The 23,624-nt window shown below is 38.6% G+C and overlaps 1 protein-coding gene across 2 annotated transcripts in view; it reads left to right on the top strand.

Moving 5' to 3' along the window:
* Positions 1-23,216, top strand: part of trim37 (tripartite motif containing 37) — a 43,257-nt gene extending 20,041 nt beyond the window's left edge. Inside the window, exons 18-26 of one of the 2 annotated variants that reach the window (XR_003597277.1) lie at positions 563-645; positions 5,846-6,079; positions 7,873-8,181; positions 12,112-12,264; positions 15,276-15,477; positions 15,564-15,655; positions 17,357-17,467; positions 21,307-22,124; positions 22,170-23,216. Coding sequence is in view for 1 of the 2 variants with exons in the window: in XM_028031467.1 (XP_027887268.1) it covers positions 563-645; positions 5,846-6,079; positions 7,873-8,181; positions 12,112-12,264; positions 15,276-15,477; positions 15,564-15,655; positions 17,357-17,467; positions 21,307-21,353 (1,231 nt within the window). In the remaining variant the exon portion in view is untranslated. Of the gene's footprint in view, positions 1-562; positions 646-5,845; positions 6,080-7,872; positions 8,182-12,111; positions 12,265-15,275; positions 15,478-15,563; positions 15,656-17,356; positions 17,468-21,306 lie in introns of both variants that reach the window. The other variant, XM_028031467.1, reaches the window with a different exon arrangement.
* The last annotated feature ends 408 nt before the right edge of the window (positions 23,217-23,624 follow it).

Raw genomic sequence — 23,624 nt, 5'->3', positions numbered from 1 at the left:
CCAGCCGCTACTGAGTTTTCTTTGCCTTGATATTCCAGTCTTATAATTCTAGGTCTCAGAGGTGCTAATATCAAACTATTATATAGAGTTAACCCCTTTGAGTTTTTTGATCTATAAATCAGTCTGCAGCCTGGTTGTTCTAGAGGTAAAATAGATATCATTAGGGCTTAATTAGTAAAATGGCAGCAATTTTGCTTATTTCATAACCAGCGACTTTCTCTCCTCTGGTCTGTTTAACAGCTACAGTCTCAGATCAGCTCAGCCATCCAGGACTGTCAGCAGCAGAAACAGAAACTTTATACCTGTTGGGGAAAATATAGACTATATTTGCTTTGCGTTTCCTCGCATGATGGCAATGATATAGTAGGATCCGATTAGATTCTTGATTAATATGGGTTGTTGCTATGTTGTTGTACGGAGTTTTTGTTCAATGTACCCCTTTTTTAAATTTGAGCCCCTGCCCCTCCATAGGTCTCTGCACGGCCCTGCAAGGAAGCATAATAGATCACCTTTAAAGGGCCATAAACTGAGCTGAAGTTTGTTTCCTATCCCTTTTGCTCAGGTCAGGAGAAAATGATGTAGACTTCATGGGAAGCCTGGAGGCAGAAGAAGGAGAGCTTTCTGAAGACCTGGCCGGAGCCACAGGTATGATCCAAACAGCTGCTACTTTACATGATTGTTTCTATGTGCCACTCCCCCAGCTATTAACAGATGGCAATAGCATCTGTACTTATTGTCTGCTCATGTCCTCTAGGGTCTCATAAAAAAGTTGCCACGCAGCTCAAAACTCCATTTGTTAAAACCTGTTTGACTTTGCAGACAACCTTAAGAATAGACCTCCTCACATCCAGTGTTTTCAGAGTTCATGCTGAGAGAAATGATTACTTTTTATGCGGTGGCCATTTATGACAGATGACAGGAGCTCCACCGGGCTTACCAAGTTTTCTGCGGGAAACCCTGCATATACAGTATATATATATATATATATATATATACACTGCTCAAAAAAATAAAGGGAACACTTAAACAACACAATATAGTTATATTGTGTTGTTTAAGTGTTCCCTTAAACAGTTTGATTTCACAGAAGTTTGATTTCCTTGGAACACCACTTAGGAAGCAACACTGATTGACAATCAATTTCAACTGCTGTTGTGCAAATGGAATAGACAACAGGTGAAAATTATTGGCAATTAGCAAGACACACTCAATAAAGGAGTGGTTCTGCAGTTGGGACCACAGACCACTTCTCAGTACCTATGCTGTCTGGCTGATATTTTGGTCAGTTTTGAATGTTGGTGGTGCTTTCACACTCGTGGTAGCATGAGACGGACTCCACAACCCACACAAGTGGCTCAGGTAGTGCAGCTCATCCAGAATGGCACATCAATGCGAGCTGTGGCAAGAAGGTTTGCTGTGTCTGTCAGCGTAGTGTCCAGAGGCTGGAGGCGCTACCAGGAGACAGGCCAGTACACCAGGAGACGTGGAGGAGGCCGTAGGAGGGCAACAACCCAGCAGCAGGACCGCTACCTCCGCCTTTGTGCAAGAAGGAACAGGAGGAGCACTGCCAGAGCCCTGCAAAATGACCTCCAGCAGGCCACAAATGTGCATGTGTCTGCACAAACGGTTAGAAACCGACTCCATGAGGATGGTATGAGGGCCCGACGTCCACAGATGGGGGTTGTGCTCACAGCCCAACACCGTGCAGGACGCTTGGCATTTGCCAGAGAACACCAGGATTGGCAAATTCGCCACTGGCGCCTTGTGCTCTTCACAGATGAAAGCAGGTTCACACTGAGCACATGTGACAGACGTGACAGAGTCTGGAGACGCCGTGGAGAGCGGTCTGCTGCCTGCAATATCCTTCAGCATGACCGGTTTGGCAGTGGGTCAGTAATGGTGTGGGGTGGCATTTCTTTGGAGGGCCTCCATGTGCTCACCAGAGGTAGCCTGACTGCTATTAGGTACCTAGATGAGATCCTCAGACCCCTTGTGAGACCATATGCTGGTGCGGTTGGCCCTGGGTTCCTCCTAATGCAGGACAATGCTAGACCTCATGTGGTTGGAGTGTGTCAGCAGTTCCTGCAAGATGAAGGCATTGAAGCTATGGACTGGCCAGCCCGTTCCCCAGACCTGAATCCGATTGAGCACATCTGGGACATCATGTCTCGTTCCATCCACCAACGTCACGTTGCACCACAGACTGTCCAGGAGTTGGCGGATGCTTTAGTCCAGGTCTGGGAGGAGATCCCTCAGGAGACCATCCGCCACCTCATCAGGAGCATGCCCAGGCGTTGTAGGGAGGTGATACAGGCACGTGGAGGCCACACACAATACTGAGCCTCATTTTGACTTGTTTTTAGGACATTACATTAAAGTTGGATCAGCGTGTAGTGTTATTTCACTTTAATTTTGTGTGTGGCTCCAAATCCAGGCCTCCATTGGTTAATAAATTTGATTTCCATTGATGATTTTTGTGTGATTTTGTTGTCAGCACATTCAACTTTGTACAGAACAAAGTATTCAATGAGAATATTTCTTTCATTCAGATCTAGGATGTGTTATTTGAGTGTTCCCTTTATTTTTTTGAGCAGTGTATATACACACAACACATATACCACTTTTTTCAGTAACAAGTAGGCCTGTCACGATAGCAAATTTTGCTGAACGATTAATTGTCTCAAAAATTATTGTGATAAACGATAATATTGTTTGAAGACCTTTTTACACTGATTTAATGGAAATGACATAATAATGCATGCGATTTCCTGCCAAAGATAAATGCACTTTATTTTCAAAAGAACACTTAACACTGGAGCTGATAAACAAAATAAACAAAACAACCACAAACAAAAATAAAATGGATTCTCAGTCTCCATTAACAAAAAATGCACTTGAAAAAAAACCTAACAACATAAAGTAAAAGTGGAAATAAATACTGCATTCAACTAAAAGAGTAAAGATTATGAAGTCTGTATTTTATGTTGCCCTTCAGTAATAATTAGATTTAAATAGAGAAGATGGGCACATCGACTACCTGATGCAATAGTTCACACTACATGATTTTTTGCTCCTATTTTTCTACAATAATCTTAGAACGTTGGTCTTTCTAAGATTGTGTGGTGTGTTACGGTAGATTGTCGTTGCCGCTCCGATCCAAATCAGGGGTTTTCCCCGACTGGGATCTTAACGCAGCCTGTTGAATGTGACAGGTAGCCAATCAGAAAGCTCAGATTCTCCTCCCTGCTTTCTGAAGGGAAATTACAGAGGGGAATCCTAAACAGCTGACACGGAGCAACCCGAAGTCCAGCGGACATCGGAGATGATATGTGGAAACAACATTAATGTTTATTCAACATGCAAAGAATATAGAAATGACAAGGGGAGGAGTTGGAGCGAAATTGCTACCGCAGTTGATAAACCCGGTAACTTTTCAGCTGTTCTTCGTTAACGTGACGTAAATAGGTTATAATGATTTTCATTCAGTCAGGACTTTACGCTGACACTAGCCACATGCATTGCAGGTAGATTGTAGTAAAGCATTGATTAATGCCTGGTTTTAAAATTAGTTCACTGAACTTCTAGCGATTATTTTGTGCTCATTGTTGGACACCACACGGCAGGACCGAACCGATCGAACCGTTATACCTAGGATTTCTGTCGGCTAATGTGTGATCTGTCAGGTTTTGAAAATGGGCCGACAATCGGCCGACAGCTCTAAGATCGTGTCGTCTGCGCTGGGCTTTACACTAAGGAAATGAGTAAGGGGGGAGTCTATGGAGAGCACCGGAGTTGAGCCTTTTTTCATTCAGTGTCATCAACAGAAAGAGAAAAAGGCCGGAAGAGACGATAATTAAAATGACGTCGATAGTTTTAATTTATCGTACGATTGATTGATTTGACAGGCCTAAGTAATCGAACGCGTTGCTATTTCAAATCCAGTTGTCAGATTACAGTTATTTATCGAAATCACTTTGCGTTACTGTGCTTTAGTAAATTCTTTTGTTATTTAATCGTATTTCCTCTACGTGTCTTGTCGAGTGACCAACTTTCCTATGCGACAGAAATGTAAACAATGGAGGGAGATGCGCATTTTGTTGGTAGAAAAACAGGAACTATTTTGAATGTCTGTCGCCAAGTCCGATTATTAGAAGTGGCTTTGGGCTTTTTATTTTATTTTTAAAGTCGCTTGCAAATTTAATGAGTGGCGGGTTGCGCCTTTTTGGGCTCGTTTTTGAATGTGAAGTTACTCATTTGGGCTTGGAAATAAGCAGAGACTCGTAATAAATTCCAGAATTTGTCCGTCATTAAGGTAGTTTTAGTCAGGCTCTCCCTGTCCATCATTTCCCGGATGATCCGTCGCGCTGTGTCTTTGTTAATGTCAAGTTAATATATTACCTCTGAATGACGTCGAACTTCGCGTTGAGCTCCAAAAAACTGCAAACATCGAGACTAATATGAACAGCGCAATAAACGTGAAAGCAGCCACGAATAAACGTATCCGTAGTTGCCAATAATTATAATGGCAACTAAACGCCATTATAATTATTAATATTAAGATAAGTGTCACAAATCTGTGCAGCCATGTGAGTTGTGGAGCCGCAGGAGGAGCGTTGTGTGCTGCGCTCTGACACCAAACGCAGGGCCGTAACGCAGAACCTGGAGGCTGGTGATATGGGGGCTTTAAAATCCTTCTTAGAGTTTTCCAGACAACAGTGGACCACACAACTTACTCACGTTTTTTTCTTTTTTGTACTGTTGTAACCATTAAACAATCTCCTCTTCAGTTCAACCTTATATGTGGAGACACATTGTTGATGTTACCATTATAAAATAGCTTACAATTAAGTATTTGCAAAGCTTAATGTAATTTTCACAGGAGGCGGAGCGCTGTTGTTAGCAGCTGCTTAAAGTAACTAAAAAAATTACTTTTAATGTAACTTAGTTACTTTCCAAATCAAGTAGTCAGTAATCTAACTAAGTTACTATTTCAAGGAGTAATCAGTAATCTGATTAAAGTTACCTTTTCAAAGTAACTATGCCATCTCTATCTATCTATCTATCTATCTATCTATCTATCTATCTATCTATCTATCTATCTATCTATCTATCTATCTATCTATCTATCTATCTATCTATCTGTATAGATATATGTGTCTGTGTATGTACTGTATATACAGTATATGGGGAGATTTTAACAGAGTTAAATAGTTCATAATAATGCTTCTGCCACATTTGAGTAATTTCCTCTGCTCCATTTACACTATCAACATTTGCTGGCAGACCTGTTGTGTACTGTAATTAATCATTTTCTTTTCTTCCAGAAATCATGTCTGCAGTTGTTTTTCATTTTCCTTGCAATATGATTTGACTTGATTGTGTCCTCATTTCTTTCAATAAAACGTAGGGCATATTTAAAATTTGCCTTGCCCTTTTCTTATACTCCATGCTTCTGTCTGCCTCCCACAACTAACTAACCCTAACCCACTTCAACTCAGTCCAAGAGTTGTGGATTTGATTCCAGCTTTGGACATTTTAAAATATTTGGAGCTCCATACATTTCCCCCATCCTTTTATCTAAACGTACCAGTCTAACCAACCAACCAAACAACCAACCAACCAAACACTCACTCTGTCTGACCAACCAACCATTTTGTGTTACCAACCAACCAATGAGTATAGCCAACCAACCAGTCTCAACAGTGTGGAAATATATCTGGTAAAATCACTGGGAACATTTTTGATACTTAGTGAATACTGAATGAAAACCATGAAGCTCACATGTTTCTTCATAGAAATCAGAGCCATATGAACCTGGGGTTCTATCATACTTTCTCATTGGCAGGTGGATTCAGCTCCAGCATGCTCTCATCGCATCGAGGCGTGACTGCAGGTCGTGGTACCGGCGGGGGCTCAGCTTCTGCTCCTCCAGTTGGAGGTGCTGGGCCAGGCAGCAGCAGCCTTCTGGAAATCGATCCAGTCATCCTGATCCAGCTGCTGGACCTGAAGGAGCGCAGCAGTGTGGAATCTCTGTGGGGCCTCCAGCCTCGGCCTCCGGTGTCTCTGCTCCACAGCCAAGGTCAGGGCACGAAACATAAATCATTGTGAAAGAGACTGATACTCAGAGTTTCTCTTAAATAAAATATGATTATGTAGCTCAGATTAAAGCCTGACTGTTAGTCACATTTGACAGTTATGCAGATATTTATTTCTTTTAATGTTTTTACAATTAAAAGATTTTTTTAGTGTAAAAAATCTTTATACTCAAAAACAGATTTATTTTAATTTCATGAGATATGATCGACAAAGAAAAAAACAAATTTGTTGCCCTGTTACATGAAAACACAAAATCTTGCCGAGTACTTTAGTCTAGAGTTCTAATGCAAATATCTTAGTAACCTTAAAATAAGGCAAAACTAACTTACAAGTAAATCTTGCAAAATATATAGAAGCTTGTTTTAAGTTGATAATTCCTTAATATTAATTAAAATCTTCTACTTCCTATAGCAAATTATAAGTGAAATAATCTGCCAATGGAACTGTAGTTTTTGCATGAAGGAATTATTGATTTAAGACAACATGTCTTTATCTTGTTGAAAAGTTACTTGTGTTTTTGCAAGGAAAACTGTTGAGCTGTTACATTATGACATCACATAATAAAAGCCAGACATGATTTCTGTACTCTAAAAACAGAAAGACAGCATGGACGGCTTCTGTGATCAGTCTAATTATCTAGTGGCAGGAATATTAACTAAGTTAAAGAAATCCCGACTTTTTAAAAAATGATAATATATGCTACATTTCCAGCATAGAATGATTTTTTAGATATATTTTCTGAAATGGAGAGTAATAAATTCCTATTGACATAAACATGCAAAAATGAATGTTGATCGCTAATCTGTTCTAATATCTGCCCCCTGTTCACATAAGAAAAGTAGCTGTTCAGCTCAGAACACAGTTACAGTATATTTCAAATACACAAAACATAAATAAAAACTACTCAACCAAACATCAGCTTATTCAATGCCATATCACTTCATCATATTTATTTTCTAATTTATATTATATATATATTTATTTTTTCCATTTTTTTCTCCAAAGAGTTTTTGCGCCGCTAGTGGCTCGTATTTTTTTGAGACAGTAGGCAGACAGGAAAGAGGGCGAGGAGAAGGGGGAAGACATGCGGCAAAGGTCGCCGGAACCGGGACTCGAACCCGCGACGTCCGCGTCGAGGACCAAGGCCTCCAAACGTGGGGCCTGCTAACCCCTGCGCCACCACAGCATTCCCTGAAGAAAGATATTTTAAAGTCTTTTCTGTCTTAAAGATACATTTGTTGTATTTGTACGAAATACAATATTGTTTGTTTTCATGATCCTAAATAAATCCCTGAGATAAAATTTGGAAATAAGCAGACCACGAATTTTCACAACTTTTGAGCAAAACTACATCCTTGTTAGGGCTGGATGATATGGTTGAAAACCTCATTTCAATAAAAGAGTTTCATATCGGTCGATATTGATAATTATTGATTTTCTTTTTTGGTTTCAATATCTAAAACACTGTCAAACTATATACCTATTTTTAAGCAATTATGAGGCACGGTAGCAAAACCTAAACTGCTGTTGTGCAAGTTACTCAACAGGTTGTTGTTAAGTAGCCAAAGTTGTGGGAAACTTGAAGCTGCTGGTAATCCAGCAGGTTGCTACTAGGTAACCAAAGAGCGAGTGAGTTAGTCGATGTCACTAACCACAAGAGGTTGAGTGGCTAAAGCCTTTCCTCTCCCTACATCTACATGCCGTGTGATTCTGGAATATTCTATATATTGAATATTCTATTGGATTCCTTTTTGTTTTTGTTCTGGTTTTCTGCAGCCCATGCTCACTCCAGAAAAGAGCGGGAGCGGCGGCCACAGGTGGTGCGGCGATCAGCTCCGGACTCAGGCGTGTTGATCCGCCTCAAGGCTCAGATGGCGGAGGTCCGCAGCAAAATGGCTGACGTCAAGAGTCAAGTACTGGAGACGCGCGAGTCTGGGGAGCCCAGACCTGGCCCATCTGGTGGCTTCGGCATGGAGGAGGCTTCGGCTCATTCTGCCAGTTCAGAGCTGCCGGCTTGCCATAAGGGCGACGGTCTGGAGCAGGTGGGACGAGCAGCTGTGACTCGGTCCAAGGCCTGCCGACCCAGTAAGGACCAAAAAAACTCTAATCATCTACTTTTGTTTGTTTAAAATAGTTTAAAGTAGGAAAGCAGTTAACCAGCAAAATGCACTGATGCAGAGGCAGAGTTTAAGGCTGGAAGTAAATATTCGAGAGCTGTTGTCATCATGAACTACATATAGTTTTACATTTATGTTAGCAGTTATCGTTTCCTGCTGCTCCTCAAATAATCCAGAATCATCTTTACTTTAAAGTGTTGCAAAATACACTTTCTATAAGATAAGATAATTTTTTATTGTCATTGTCACAAGGACAACGAAATTTAAAAGGTGCCATCAGTCAGTGCATATTCTTAAAAACAAAAAATAACTGTCTCACAATTCACACACAATGTAAGAATTAACAAATAACTGTTAACCCCCCCCCAAAAAAAACTAATAAATAAGAACAGCCACATTCTCACATACATCATTCATGATGATTAATGGTTGTTTTTGATTGCATTTAGTTTTGTTATTGCTATCGGGTAAAAACTGTCTCTGAGATGGTTGGTTCTTGTTCTGGTTGCTCTGTATCTTCTGCCTGAAGGCAGCAGTGTGAACAGAGAATGTCCGGGGTGAGAAGTGTCCTTTGTGATGTGTTGTGCTTTTCTTAGACAGCGGTCGCTGTGCAGGTCCTCTAGTGAGGGGAGAGGGCAGCCAATGATTTTTTGGGCTGTATTCACAACCCTTTGGAGAGCTTTCCTGTGAGCCGTAGTGCTGCTGTTATACCATACGCAGATACAGTAGGTCAGTATGCTCTCTATGGAGCACTTGTAGAAGGACACCAGCAGCTTCTCCTTGATGTTGTTCCTCCTGAGAACCCTCAGGAAGTTCAGTCTTTGCTGGGCCTTTTTTATCAGCTCGAAGGTGTTCATGTTCCATGTGAGGCCCTGCTCAATGTGGACCCCCAGGAAACGGAAATCAGCTACTCTCTCCACACATTTTCCCCCAATGGTTAGTGGTGTAATGTCCGTTTTATTCATCCTGTAATCTATTATGAGTTCTTTTGTCTTTGAGTTGTTGAGGAGCAGATTGTTCTCCCTGCACCACACCAACAGCCGTTCCACCTCACCCCTGTAGGCTGACTCGTCGCCTCCTGAGATGAGCCCCAACAACACCATCATCAAGTTTGTGATCAGCAAACTTGATGATGGTGTTGCTGTGGTGGGCAGAGGTGCAGTCGTATGTGTACAGACAATAGAGCAGGGGGCTCAGCACACAGCCCTGTGGAGAGCCAGTACTAAGGCTGAGGGCAGTGGATGTATGTTTTCCCACCCTAACTCTCTGCTGTCGGTTGGTCAGTAAGCTCAGGATCCACATGCAGGTGGAGTGAGGGAGGCCCAGGTTCCCCAATTTGTCCACCAGTCTGTGAGGGAGGATGGTATTAAAAGCAGAGCTGTAGTCTACAAAGAGCATCCGCACATAGCTCCCCTGCTGCTCCAGATGTGACAGAGCAGCATGGAGGGCCGTGATCACAGCGTCCTCTGTGGATCTGTTGGCTCTGTAGGCGAACTGGTAGTGGTCAAAGCCAGGAGGGAGAAGTGCTGTGATGTGACCCCGGACCAATTTTTCAAAACACTTCGTCACCACAGGGGTTAGTGCCACTGACCGGTAGTCGTTGAGGCAGGAGATGTGAGGTTTCTTGGGTATGGGGACTATGGTGGAAGATTTCAGGCAGGATGGGACTGTAGACATGGCTAGGGACTGGTTGAAGATCCTGGTGAAGACTCCAGCCAGCTGATCGGCGCAGTCTTTCAGGACACGTCCAGGGACGCCATCAGGTCCAGCAGCCTTCCTTGGGTTGACAGCCCGCAGTGTGCGCCTCACCTATTCCTGTCACCAGGAAGACCTGGAACAGGAATATTTGACTCATATTAGAAAAATGTTCCAAAGCAACAATCCATTTGTCAGTTGTCTGTCTGTAGAGCATCCATCTACTTATTCATCCGTCTGTTATTTTGACAATACGTTATAAAGTTGTTACATTCTGCAGATTTTTTCATTTAAGCCTTTTTGTACAAAATTAGAAATGCACTAAAAATGCAAATAATCAAATAAATTCATTTGTTTAAAATAAGAAAATAACCATTTTATTCCCTAAAAAGCAACAACACAGCACCCCTTTAGCTTATGTTTTATCATTTGTAGCAAATAATACATCTGCAGCTAGAAGATATTTCTAACATCAGGATATGAAAGCTTAAGCCTTTCTTTTTTTTTTTTTTTCTCCGAAGAGTTTTTGCGGCGCTAGTGGCTCGTATTTTTTCCACAGTAGGCAGACAGGAAGGAGGGTGAGGAGAGGGGTGAAGACATGCGGTAAAGGTCGTCGGGACCGGGAGTCGAACCCGCGACGTCCGCGTCGAGGACTAAGGCCTCCAAACGTGGGGCGTGCTAACCCCCCTGCGCCACCACGGCACACCCCCCCAGCTTAAGCCTTTCTGCTGGACTTAACATCAATATGGTGTTGGGCAGATCTGTTGATTATTTTTTAATTTAGCCAGTTAATATTTAGACAGCAGAATGTGCTTAATAGAATTTTTTACAGCACTTGAACCAAATGAAGCTAAAACTTTGAGATTTGTATTCAAGCATGGGCGTAGGTTTGGGTATGGACGGTCGTGACATGTCACGACCAATATTCAAGGGATATAAAATAGTCCCGACCAATTTTTGCCATATTAATTAAAAAAAATATATATATTTTTTAACAAAAACAAAATAAATAAACGAAAATCTACACTGATTAGTTTAATATTTCAATATACTACGCAGTGGTAGCATTCATTTTAAAATTCGCTGTTATGAACTATGACGACCCATGCCGCTATTGGCTCAAAGAACGTGGATCTACGTTCTTTGATTAGCTGCAACAGGCGGCGGCCAGCTGGCCACACGCGGAACGGAAGCTTGGTCCATGGTGCTGAAAGTGAACGCGTCTCCTTCTGAGTTTGACATTTATTATGAGTCTCCGAGACCATGTCGCCACCAAAAAAGAAAAGGATGACAGACATTAGAAGTTATTTCGCTACCTCGGCTGTAAGTACAGTGAGTGGACCCATAAGTTAGATATCTATCACGCAACGCATTTGTTGTAAAGTCCGGTGTTTAGTAAGGTCAGCACTGAATGTGAGGTAGAATAGGTCTGTTAATTATGTAATACTTTTTCACATAGGATGCTCAGACAGCAGAGCAAGGGGCAGAGCAGAACGATGGAGAGGTGCCTGGAGCTTCAGGGCTCCAGGTGAGGTGTTAGTTATACTGCGAAATTATCTCAGTAAATATGGCATTTGAAGTGTTAGTCTTAAATTAAGTTAAGCTAGTGTGAATACAAACCAGGTTACGCTGCTGAATTTTGAAAAGGAAAAAGTAAAGTGTTCTTGAACTGATCTGCTGAGTATACACAAGATGTATGATCAAGTTATGGTTATGGTTGGGGGGAGGGGTCATTAAGCCAATGTGGTGCCCCCCCCCCCGGTCAAAAATGGTCGGGGGGGTGTTGGTCAGTAAGTTGTAAGGTCCCACCAAAACTTAGACCAAACCTACGCCCTTGTGTTCAAGGCAGAACATATTTACAAAGTTTTTTTTTTTATCTTAAATGCAAACTGTATATTTTTTGTACAGTTTTATGAGGTAATTGTCTTTTTTGAGTCCGTATACTCCAGCTAACAATTAATTGATTACCAAATATTGACAATTATTTAAATAATCGGTTAATAATTACTAATCACGATTAATCTGTTTCAGCCCTAGAAATACTATAGCAAAAGAAGAGAAGAAACTCCTGTGTTCTGGCCTTAATTAATGAATTATGAAGTCAAATCTGTTTGTATAATTAAATCATGATAAAGCTGGCATTGTATTGTATTAAAACGTGACATTATCCCTAGATTGTTCCAGCATGTTTTTCTGTCTGCAGCCAGGAAGTCTCTGTCTCCCGTTCTGGACAGCAGTGGAGGGCCTTTGCTTGTGAAAAGGAGGAGCTCCGAGGACATGAAAGATGACCTCAGAGGAGCAGAGTCCGCTGCAGAGCTCAGCCCGCATCCTAAAGATGGGACAGGAGCTGGAGAAGGTTAGTCCAGCTTTTTCAAGTTCTTTTCAAACCCAATAAAGTATATTGGACAATTAGAATTAGGGGTAGCAGAGAAAAGCTGCAACTGTACTTCAGTCTTACAACAGCAGCCAGTACAGTGAGAGTTTAAACATTTCTTAAGTCAGATAAACTGCTGTTTAGCTTTAAATTTTTCACCACAATGTTCTGAGGCATTATGGAGAACATCTTGTTTTTAAAGCCTGGTTCTACTTGACTTATAAGTATTTGTTCAGTGTAGCTCTAAAACCATCCACTCTGCTCTCTGTGCTGTTGGAGTACGGCTGAAAATAGTTGCTGATTCTTGAGTGGCTCATCTGTTTTAAACTGGGTTGTTTTGGCACAATGCAGCGCTCGTCTCTTAACATTCTTACTTTCTGCACAGCATTGTATGTACATATTTTTTCTTTAACAAACATTGAATTTGATTGGTTTCTACAGAGCCCTGTAGGAGACATGGGGAGAGATGTTTCTTTTGCTTTCCCTCACAATATGGTTACTGCAATATTTGCTGGTCTATTTTGTATACAGTCACAAATGTCAATTTAAAATTTCAAATGTATGCACATTTAAAGAACCTCAGAGTTTATTCCTAACTCTTTGGTGCACAAAACTGATTGAAATCGATTAATTCACAGTCTGTGTAAGGTTGCAACGGAACTGCACATGTAAACATCCCTTTAAACCATGCAGACTACCAACACAAGAGACACAATCAAAACTGTCAGATGACTCATTACCACGTGATAATATCCCAGAAATAGTCCAAAAAGTTTGGATGTATTTTTTTCTTCTTTCCTACTTACAGAAATCTTCTGTTTATATTACAGGTTTGTGGTGCATTTCTATCTTATAGAAAAAGATAAAAAACTTCAGATAGTCAGATATCTCACAACGAGATATTAAGATACATGGAAAAACCTCACTAAAGCCTTATATAATAGCAGAAAGTATGATGGCCATCGTAAAAAAGGCTTGCAGTATTCAGTTACTAATCAGTACATTATTGCGAGAGAACGCAAAATCTTTTGCGAGGTAACACAAAATTTAAAAAAAATCCCCATTTGCCCCAGGGGGCTCCGTAGATTTCAACTTCAGATTTTCTAAGTTGTCAGATTTATTTAGATGGGTTCAGTTATTAGTTATTTTTTCTCCTTTTTATGAGAATTATTTACACCAAAAACAGAAACAACAAATTTGTCCACAATAAATAAAAACACAACTATTTTCTGAAAAGCTTAAAACTTACAAAAGTTTCATACCATCTCTCAATATTTATCGAAGAATTAATCCAAATCAGACTTTCCTTCTTTTATTTATTATTTTTATATATTTTTTTAGTTCAATATTTTAAATGACAAAACAGCAAATATTGGAAATCTTTATGCTTGTCACAATAACAAATTTTGCTGGACGATAAATTCGTCCAGAAGTTATTGCAATAAACGATAATATTGTTTTGAGACCATTTTTAAGTAATGTAATGGCAAAATGATGATGCAAGAACACATTCTAAAAGATCAGTAAACTTTACACTCTAATGAACGTTTAATACTGGAACTGGTAGACATTTTAAATATCCAACATAAATAAACAAAACAACAAATAAAATGAATTTTGAAGTTTTTGTAAACAAAATTGAGACCAAAGCACCAGACCGAAGACTTTTATATTCAAGTTTTTGTTAGAAAGAGAGAATAATAGAGATAAATGATAAATCATACCAGTGGAAATTATTGAGTTTGTTTTAATTTATCATGCGGTTAATTGATTTATTGATTATTGTGACAAGCCTAGAAACCTTAATATCTTGTGACACTACCTTTTGCAGTGATCAAGGTTGCAGGACACAAGCCCTGAACTTTCACTGAAGTTGAATACCCCCGCTTAGCCCATTGAGATATTTCCGTAGATATTCAATATGTGTACAAGGTGTCCATGTTCAGGTATTTAAAATGGAGGTCTTAAAATGTCTTAAGCTGTTTTTTTTAAGTAAGTTTGCCTTTAATATGTTTATCTCAGCTGTTAAGTTTAGTCTCGACAGGACAATTTAATCATACAATGGCATATCAGGGATGTTACTCCTATGTTTTGTTTGTATTACATGTCCATCCGCTAGGGGCACCGTTATGCGAGGAATATATGTTTTTGTGTTTGTACTCTTCTTCTTCTCTGGTTGTCTGTTCGGGTGTGGTACTTGGCGGAATAAAATTTGAGCAAAGAAACAAGTCATTTTTACTGACTAACAAGGGACGTTGTACATAGACAAATAAGGGAGTAAATTTCCACCTAAATTTTTTTTTATTAATCTCAGAAATTTTCTAGGAAAAAAATGTAAATAGCTTAGTTTCAAAAGTTAAACAATTTTACTTCTGTAAATGAGCTGTTCCTTCAGAAAATGAACCTTCAGAATGTTGACTCACATTTTATGGGCAGTACATTGTTACCTAGCAGCCCAAGCAGAGCTCCCGCATGTTTGATCAGCTTGTTTTACCGCTGCATGCGCTGGAAAATGGCTGTTGGAAATGTGTTTTGTTGTTCACTTACCATTCAGAAGCTACTTGCTGCATTCTTTTTGCTTGTGCAGGAGGCTCTTCTAATGCTTTTCAAAGATGTGTGTATAAATGCATCTGTTTGCATCCATTTTCATGTAAGAGTGTTTGGAAAAGAGCTAAAAATAGCAGATCTCAGTAGACTAACATCTAATCTGAGAATTATGTGCAAAACATGTAATGAACATGTATAGCCCATAGGCCCATCCTAAACTGTTCAAGGATGAATAATAGGCTACCTTTAAATCTGACTTCAGACCTCCTCTAACAGTTGAAAGCAAGTTTTCTTTTTCTGAATGATGGACTTGTTTAGCTCAATTTACTGTCGCTACATTTTAATTGCTTATTGATGTATTGTGTTGCCAAAACTTTGATTTCTTCATCATGTTCTGTATTTTAAAAAATAAATCAGAACTGCAATTCCGTCTTGATCTGTTCCAGGAGAGCTCCAATCTGAAGCCACCAGTGGACCCCTTGTGTCTCTGAGCTCCTCCTCGTCAGATCAAGCCTCCCCCAGCACCAAGCAAAAGTGCTCAGCAGAGAAACAGCTGTATGCCGCATCTGGGCCAAGAGACGAGATCTTCTCCCTGGGAGGACTGAGCTACATAACTGCCAGCAAGGCCTGCAGCGGCAGGACTCTGGGGTGCCAGTCACACTCTCCTCCTGCAGCAGTAAACAACATCGCCTCTCTAAATCATCAAATAATTATTTTATTTCCTCCTACTGCAGGGCCACTGTGTTGGAGTGTGAGCTGGAAAGCTCGAGAAACTCCCATCAGTCCCTGCTGGAGGGAATTTCTGCGCCAGCACAGTCAAATGAGGGTGGGTTCAGCAGATCTATGTAGCATTAGCTGCTAAATACAGCTGGTCAGCAGTTTAAAGCTGTTTTGTTTAATATACTTGCAAATGTTGGGAGTGAAATGAACAAAAATCTTTAATAAGTCTTTTGTATAGGGCTGGACAATAAATCAAGAACAATGTATATCGCAACAGGCACATAGTATGAATAAATAAATCGTCTGAGAATATTCAATATATATGGAATATTCACTGAACTCTGATCCAGAACAGCACGGCAGTCTGGACGACGTAGGGAGAGGAAAGAGTTTTAGCCACTCAACCTCTGACAGCCTGCAAAGTAGGACTGGTGGCATTTTCTATTTCACTCTTTGGTTGCCTAGCAACTCTCACTCTTTGGTTTCCTAGCAGCTCACTCACTCTTTGGTTGCCAACTTGTTATCATTCCATTTCATTTCCATTTGCATGATTGTTCATTTTTTTCTGTTCTGACTTTGTACCAAATGCTGGATGACAAAAGTTTTTAGTCTGGCACGTTGGTGCCAACTAGACCCTTATTTGAAGGGCAATTTTTTTTTAAGAGAGGTCATTATTAATTTTATTTGTCATTTCAGTTGTTTTGTTTATTTTTTAGAAATTCAAAATGTACAGTGTTAAATATTCATTAGAAATTAAAGTTTATTCATATTTGAGACATTATACTTGCAGTATTATGCAATTTCCGTTATGTTACTTTAAAATGGTCTCAAAAATATTATTGTTTATCGCAATAAACAATTTATTGTCTATCAATCAATCAATCAAATTTTATTTGTATAGCACATTTCAGCAGCAAGGCATTTCAAAGTGCTTTACATCAGTACAAACACAGAAACACAATGCAAGATAGAATCAACAATCAAAACACAGCATTAAGTCAAGTTCCATCAATAAATTTGTAATTGATTACATTTCAAATACAATTCTAAACAGGTGGGTTTTTAGTTGAGATTTTATAGAAGTCAGTGTTTCAGCTGTTTTACAGTTTTCTGGAAGTTTGTTCCAAATTTGTGGTGCATAGATGCTGAAAGCTGCTTCTCCTCGTTTGGTTCTGGTTCTAGCAAAATATTATCGAGCGACTCCTACTTGTGAGTGAAATAAACAAAAATCTTTAATAAGCCTGTTGCAATAACTCAACATGATTAATTAAAACAAGCTTGACTGTCTCCATTTACATGATTTATTGGTTTTGTCTTTTCTCTCTTTCTTTCTACCAAAAACTGAATGACAGAAGTCTTCAGTCTGGTGCATTGGTTTCAACTAGCCCTTATTTTGAAGGACAGTTTTGTTTACCGAGACTTCAGCATCCATTTTTATATGTTGTTTTGGTTGTTTTATTTATTTACTTTAAATATTTAAAGCTGCAGTATGTAACTTTTTTGAAACTGCAGACTTGGGCTGAAAATTTGAACAAGCTCCTACAAGCCCCGCCCCTTTACTCTCATTTATTGCAATAACTTCTGGGACAATTTATTGTCTAACAAAATTTATTGAAGTGAGAGGCCTAATTCTTAATGTGAAATTGCGTGCTTATTTAGCTTTGATGGGTTATTTACCAAAAGGGCAAAGCCAACATTAAAAGAGAGACTTTCTGTTAACTCAGCTGTTGGGTTTTGGCTGAGAAGGTAAAAAAAATTACATTTTCCAATGTTTTTAAATTAAAATGTCAAAATGTGTTGTTTGTAGATCAGTCGTCATCTGTGTTGATGGCAGCTACCAGCAGTGACAGCGACACTGAGGACGAGGCTCTGCAGAGCAGCAATTCCCGATATGACAACCACACTCCTCCCTGCACAGGTGACTCACATCATCCATGACAAAACATAAAAAATCACACATCAAAACTTCTGTTTTTATCAATTACAAATTTTCAATTACTTTTCAATTATTTTAATAAAAATTTTCAATTATTTTATCAATTACAAATTACATCTCAAGCCCAGATTACTCTGCGCTTGAGATGTAAAATGATTTAGAAAAAAGTCATGAAATTCAACCATCTACAGTATATATTGGTAATAAGAATTTGTGGCCTTCTTCTGACCGCTCAAAAGTAAAGAAAAAAAAAAATACTATAATATTTGAATTCTCCATCTAAGAATTAACCAACTTGTGAAAAAAATTAAACTACTTTTATAACTAATAACTAAGCCAGAATTAACAAAATTTAACTAATATCTCATTAAAAATAGCAAACACACTCTAAAAACTATTTTTTTGTTTTTAAACTAAATTAGACAAATATTTACAATGAAATAAGAATAAACTCTAATTACAAGCCCAAAACTATTATAACCCTGCAGTGAACCAATAAAAATCTAAATTTGAATACAAATTTACCTTAACTTTGAATTTTCATCAGAACTTGTTCTGCACTGTTTAAAGAATTACAATAGTCCAGAGTTGAGGTAACAGAAAGATGGGTGGTTTTTTATGCATCATGCTGAGATGGTATATTTCTAATTTGTGCAATACTGTAGATGAAAGAAGACTTCTTAGAAAACCTGTTTTATAGGTTAGGAAGTACAGTACCTGGTTCACTATAAGGTTCTTTACATTTATAATGGAAGATAAATGCTGTTCTCCAGATGCTGTGGTCCAAAAATATTCTCAAAATTTAAAAGTTGTGTGATTAGCTGATTTTATTAATCAGACCTTATGAATAAAAGAAACATAACTGAGCATGATCAGCATGCTCAGTTATGAGCTCTGACACTGAGCCCTGTGGTACTCCGTAACTAATGGCAATACACAATTTCTAAACCAGTATCTTGACTGAAACTTGATTTTTAATCTTTGTCTTAACTTATAGTAGCTTAGCTTTATACATTTTAATGCCAACTATTAACCAGATTTTCTGCCTCAGAGTCTAAATACCATCTAACATTAAAAGAGTAATAAAATCAAACATAGAAACACTTGACTGGGCATTTTTTAAAAAGTCTACTTTTCTGTAGTTTTGATTTTGCTATATACTCCTCATGTGGTAACTTAGCTTTAGTTAAAATTTCATATGGAAAGTAATTTCAACCTTTTAGATCAAAGAATTTATTTGAAAATATTCCTAAACCTTATTTGGGAAATGATGCGCTGGACATTAAAAACCTTTTAGTTTAACCTTCCGATTATTTTCAAAGTTGCATAGTCCATAGTTTCATTTACTCTCTTCATTTATGTGAAGAGATATTTCCCAGTACATTCTGGGAAATATGTACTTTTATGAGTATTTTTACTATATTGTACTTTTACTTAAGTAATTTTATCATGAAGTATTATTACTCTTGAGTAAGCTTTCTGGATACTCTACCCTCTGTTCTATTTTTTTAATGAAGAACAACATTCAGTTGAAGAACAACCTTGTTTTAACCAAGAATTCTTCAGACACAGACACACCTGTAGTTTTTGTTAGTTTCATAAATTTTATATTGAAAGAAAGTGATTTGAAAAAAATTTATTTAGTCTGATGTTATTTTGTAATTGCTTTTATATGTTTTTTTTTTGTCTTTAAAATACCAACATTTCCACATACTGTAAATTCCAGACTACAGAGCACACCTGATTAAAACCCGCATCCTTTAATTTTAGAAAGAAAATCAATTTTGTAATTGTACAGTCTGCAACGGATTTTAAGCCGCAGGCATCCCACTTATTCTATTTCTGTGTATTCTATTTACAAAGAAAGATATTACACTTGAGGATATTTTTAACTTTTAATTTAATCCATATACTTAGACCATATGATAACATAAACAAATACATATGGCAAATCCTTTTTTTCGAACGGTGCCTGTAATACGGCTGTACATACCAGCAATTACGTTGCTTATACTCACCGGACACCGCTAGAACCGCAACGCTTTGCCGGGCCACAGGCGTCTCTCTCAGGGCGAACCCACCACTGCACCTGACCCACATGAACACAGCCACATCCCCAACGTCTTACATGCATTATGTGCGTGTTGCTGTTGCACAAAAACAGCACAAACCTAGGTCACAGAAATACTGGCCATATGTACATGTTTCACAAAAACAAAGGATCTAATCTTTTTTTATTTTTTTATTTACAAATTATACTAAATAATAAAGACAGATAAGCAAAACCTATCCTTGGATCCATGGAGGGTGGAGATCCCAAGGTTCAGGTGATGTGTCTGAGACTTCCAGAGGAGGAGAAGGTGAAGCAACAATGTTTGCTTGATTTCTACTCTTTTGGCAAAGTTTCAACTTGATTTAACTGTTTAACTCGCAGTCTTAGCTCGACATTCAAGAAAAGCGCAGCAGATGTCATGGTCGACCAATCGGGAGACCCGTCAGCTCTTTAGTTTGTGAAACCACAGAAAAAAAAAAAGGAAAAAAAAGCTGTTAAACTGGCAACCCTGCCACAACTGTGCCCCACCTCTGGCAGGGTTTACTCGACCCCTCTTAGAACTACGGGGAGATTAAAACTCCACTTATTAGTTTTTAGCTAGCTTCACTGCATAGTCATATGCAGTATCTATGCAGTCAATGTGTATGACTGCATGTGACAATCTGCCAAATAAACAAACAAAATAAACTGATGAATAACATTTAGGCATAAGATGTGCACACCCCCAAAGACATACAGATGTGCCTCTACATACAAGATATTTTGACACAAAATACCTTTTTTCCCCCACAATGTTATTAGTAGAAGACGGTTAGATAATGAAAATAAAAATGTTTTAATTTATTTTTAATTTTTTTACTTAAAGGAAAATCTCAAGGTATGCACAGTGCGTACAGCTGAAGGTGCTACTGGATTTACAATACCAGTCATTGAATTGTGAACTTGCTCTTGATTTATAGCACAATTTCATTGGACCTCTGCGAACAACTCATCAATTTGATTGGTCTAGTGTTACGAGTCAAAATATTTTTGGTGGCATGAAAATAAAAGCACGCGTTAGCCGCACCTTAATATAGGCCGCAGTTTTCAAAGTGTGGGGAAAAAAAATACCGGCTGACAGTCCAGAATTTACGGTAATTATATTTTGGTGGGCGTGCCGTGGTGGCGCAGGGGGTTAGCACGCCCCACATTTGGAGGCCTTAGTCCTTGACGCGGACGTTGCGGGTTCGACTCCCGGTCCCGACGACCTTTGCCGCATGTCTTCCCCCCTCTCCTCACCCTCCTTCCTGTCTGCCTACTGTAGAAAAAAATATGAGCCACTAGCGCCGCAAAAACTCTTCGGAGAAAAAAATAAAGAAAAAATTATATTTTGTTATGTCTGACGTATTTTTTAAATATTAAGTGATTATTGTTTTAATCAGTTACTGAGTAGCCTTTTAACCAAATACTTTTTACTCTAAGTTGAGCATTTTCTTAGACGGCTACTTTTTGCTTTTACTTAAGTAGTGCTATCTTAAAAGTAGTAATATTTTGGCTACTCCACCCACCTGTGGGTGTTCTTTAACATTTTTTTGTGGGAGCTGCAGTAATGTGTATCAATGTTTGCTTTAAATAGAAATCATTATTACGAAAATGCATTAATTTTGGACCATGCAAATGTTACTGCTGGCTTCTTTGGAAGAATTCCTGACTGGGGAAAAAAGTGTGTTATGTACATAAGAATGAACCATCTCTGCAGGATCAGACACGTTTCTCCTCTTTCATCCAGGAGAACCGCTCCTGTCCGACGACAATGGACTTCCTGCCATCAGGTGATGTCTTAGGAGTCCAAACACGAAATCCACAATGGCCACAAACATTGAGACTGGCATGTAGAGTATAAACACGAGGCAGATTCATTCATCGGTGTCCTGCAGATTCTCAGACTATGACCAAGACGCTGATAAAAGCAGTATGTTCATGAGTGTGAGTAAACAAGTCAGAGATTTCAGAGACTCAAGTGGCAAACATACTTTTATTTATTTATGAAGTATTACCTTATCTAATTAAGTATATGACCCACTTTTGTTTATCATCGTATTTCTCACTTTCTCTGTGTTTGATTGGAATGGTTTTCATTATCCAGATGTTTTATAGTATCTTGTCCACACTGCAAAAAAACAAAATCTTACCAAGTACCAAGTTGCTACGTAATGGTCCACTGCCCATTGATTGTGAAATACGGGCTACTGGATTTACAATACCAGTGTAATACCAGTGCAAATAGGACTGTTTCTTAAGTATAAAGGAATTATCAACTCAAAATAAGCTCTTGTGTTTTGTAGAAAAGTTCCTTGTAAGTTAGATTTGTCTCATTTTAAGTGTATTAAGATACTTGTACTAGAAAATAGTCTAAAATACTTGGTAAGATTGAGTTTTTGCAGTGCATGAAAGTGCTCTGTTTTGTTTCTTGGTTTTTCCAGCAAGATCGTGATTTAAAGTATCAGTTTAGCAGATTAAAACCTCCCAAAAGCTGAACTACACAGTGATTTTTTCCCTTTAATTTCTGAAGTTAACTATTGGAGTTTTTATTTATCGAACAGCATGGTGATTACAGTTATTCTCTTGGATTTGAAAACTGCTACTGCTCAGATACTGTATGTACAATAAAACTTTGATGCTTTCTGTAGCTTTACAAACCAGATGTTTACTTTATCATCACTATGTGTTAGAAGCCACCTCACTTCATAAACTTGAAGTGTGATGATTTCTTTTGTTTCATGTGAAAACTAAGAAATCTAAGTATATTTTCTGTTAATTAGTAAGTAATAATCAAATGAAAATTGGACCTTGTCACTTTGATCGGCGGAGGCTCAGGGTTTAAAAAGGAGGCATGACAACAAAACGCAGTCGAGGTGGATTTATTCAGAGCTGCATGTTACATTTGCACCCACACCCAATACACAGTGAGGCAAACAAGCTGGCTTTTATACCTGGGGCAATTTCACCATTCATACCAAGTAATCAAAACAAAACAAGAAATAAACATTATTTACACAAACCTAACACAAAAACAATAAATGGTACCAATAAATACTTACATGCATGCAAATAATTACAACTAAACTAAGGTCAGTCAAAGCATACATTTAACTTAATGTAAATTTAATATAAATACTCAGAGCATTACCCCTCCTAATTGACATGGTGTGCTCCAGGAGCTTTTCAAAAGCACCTGGAGCATCTGTCTCCCTTTGCTGCTCCACCCTGCTGAGGAGACACACTGGGAAAGGTAAGCTCTCAAACAATTAGCAAGCTCATAGAAGTTATCAGAAACAGACTTACATTTCTCCCCACATTCTCCCTGTACAGGAAAGATGGCCAGTCTCCCTACCTGAAAGACTGTTCAACTAAATGTCACAATGCAACTGAAATAAAAAACTGAAACAGGAAACATTTAGTCTGTAAATAAACATAACATACCATCAATACTCTTTTATTAGTGATGAACCCCTGGTCTTCATCACAGACTTACAGGTGGAAAGTAACTACTTACTTTCCAACTTCAAACCAGTTGAAGTTTGAACACATCAAACTTCAACTGGTTTGATGTGCTCTGTTTTTTGAGCAGGTGTTAGAAAAGTGTTATTTTGCTGAAATGAATCACATCTTCATCATTAAAGGTCAGTTCTTATGGAACATGTTTTTGCTGCTGGCTTTTCTTGGTGGAGTTATTTACACCTCAGTGCTCCGGATAAACAGAACAGAAGCGAATAATAGAGGTCAATGCTGTAACCTTAGCTATAAACATACATTGACATTAGGATGTTTTACACCTTTCTGGACTTCTAACTCTCATCCAACCCTTAAACATTGTTCTGTCATTAGTTTACATTGTAAATATTTGAGTATATATTGGAGCCTATTTTGATGAGGCTGGCTTTAGACTGGAGTCCATGGCTTTGCTGACACAACTAAAAGTAGATTGAAGGAAAAATCAGTTGCCATGTTTTTTCTGTTTCTGCATCTGAACACATGGCAGCAGGATTTTCACCATGTAGTGTTGTCTGATTTCCATTTCTGCCAAAAGCTGCTTTTATTTTGAAT

The sequence above is a fragment of the Xiphophorus couchianus genome, chromosome 11 (genome assembly GCF_001444195.1).
Source record: "Xiphophorus couchianus chromosome 11, X_couchianus-1.0, whole genome shotgun sequence".
NCBI classification, from domain to species: Eukaryota; Metazoa; Chordata; class Actinopteri; order Cyprinodontiformes; family Poeciliidae; genus Xiphophorus; species Xiphophorus couchianus.
Note: the sequence above shows the minus strand (reverse complement) of the source record. Positions and strands in the feature narration are given on the sequence as shown.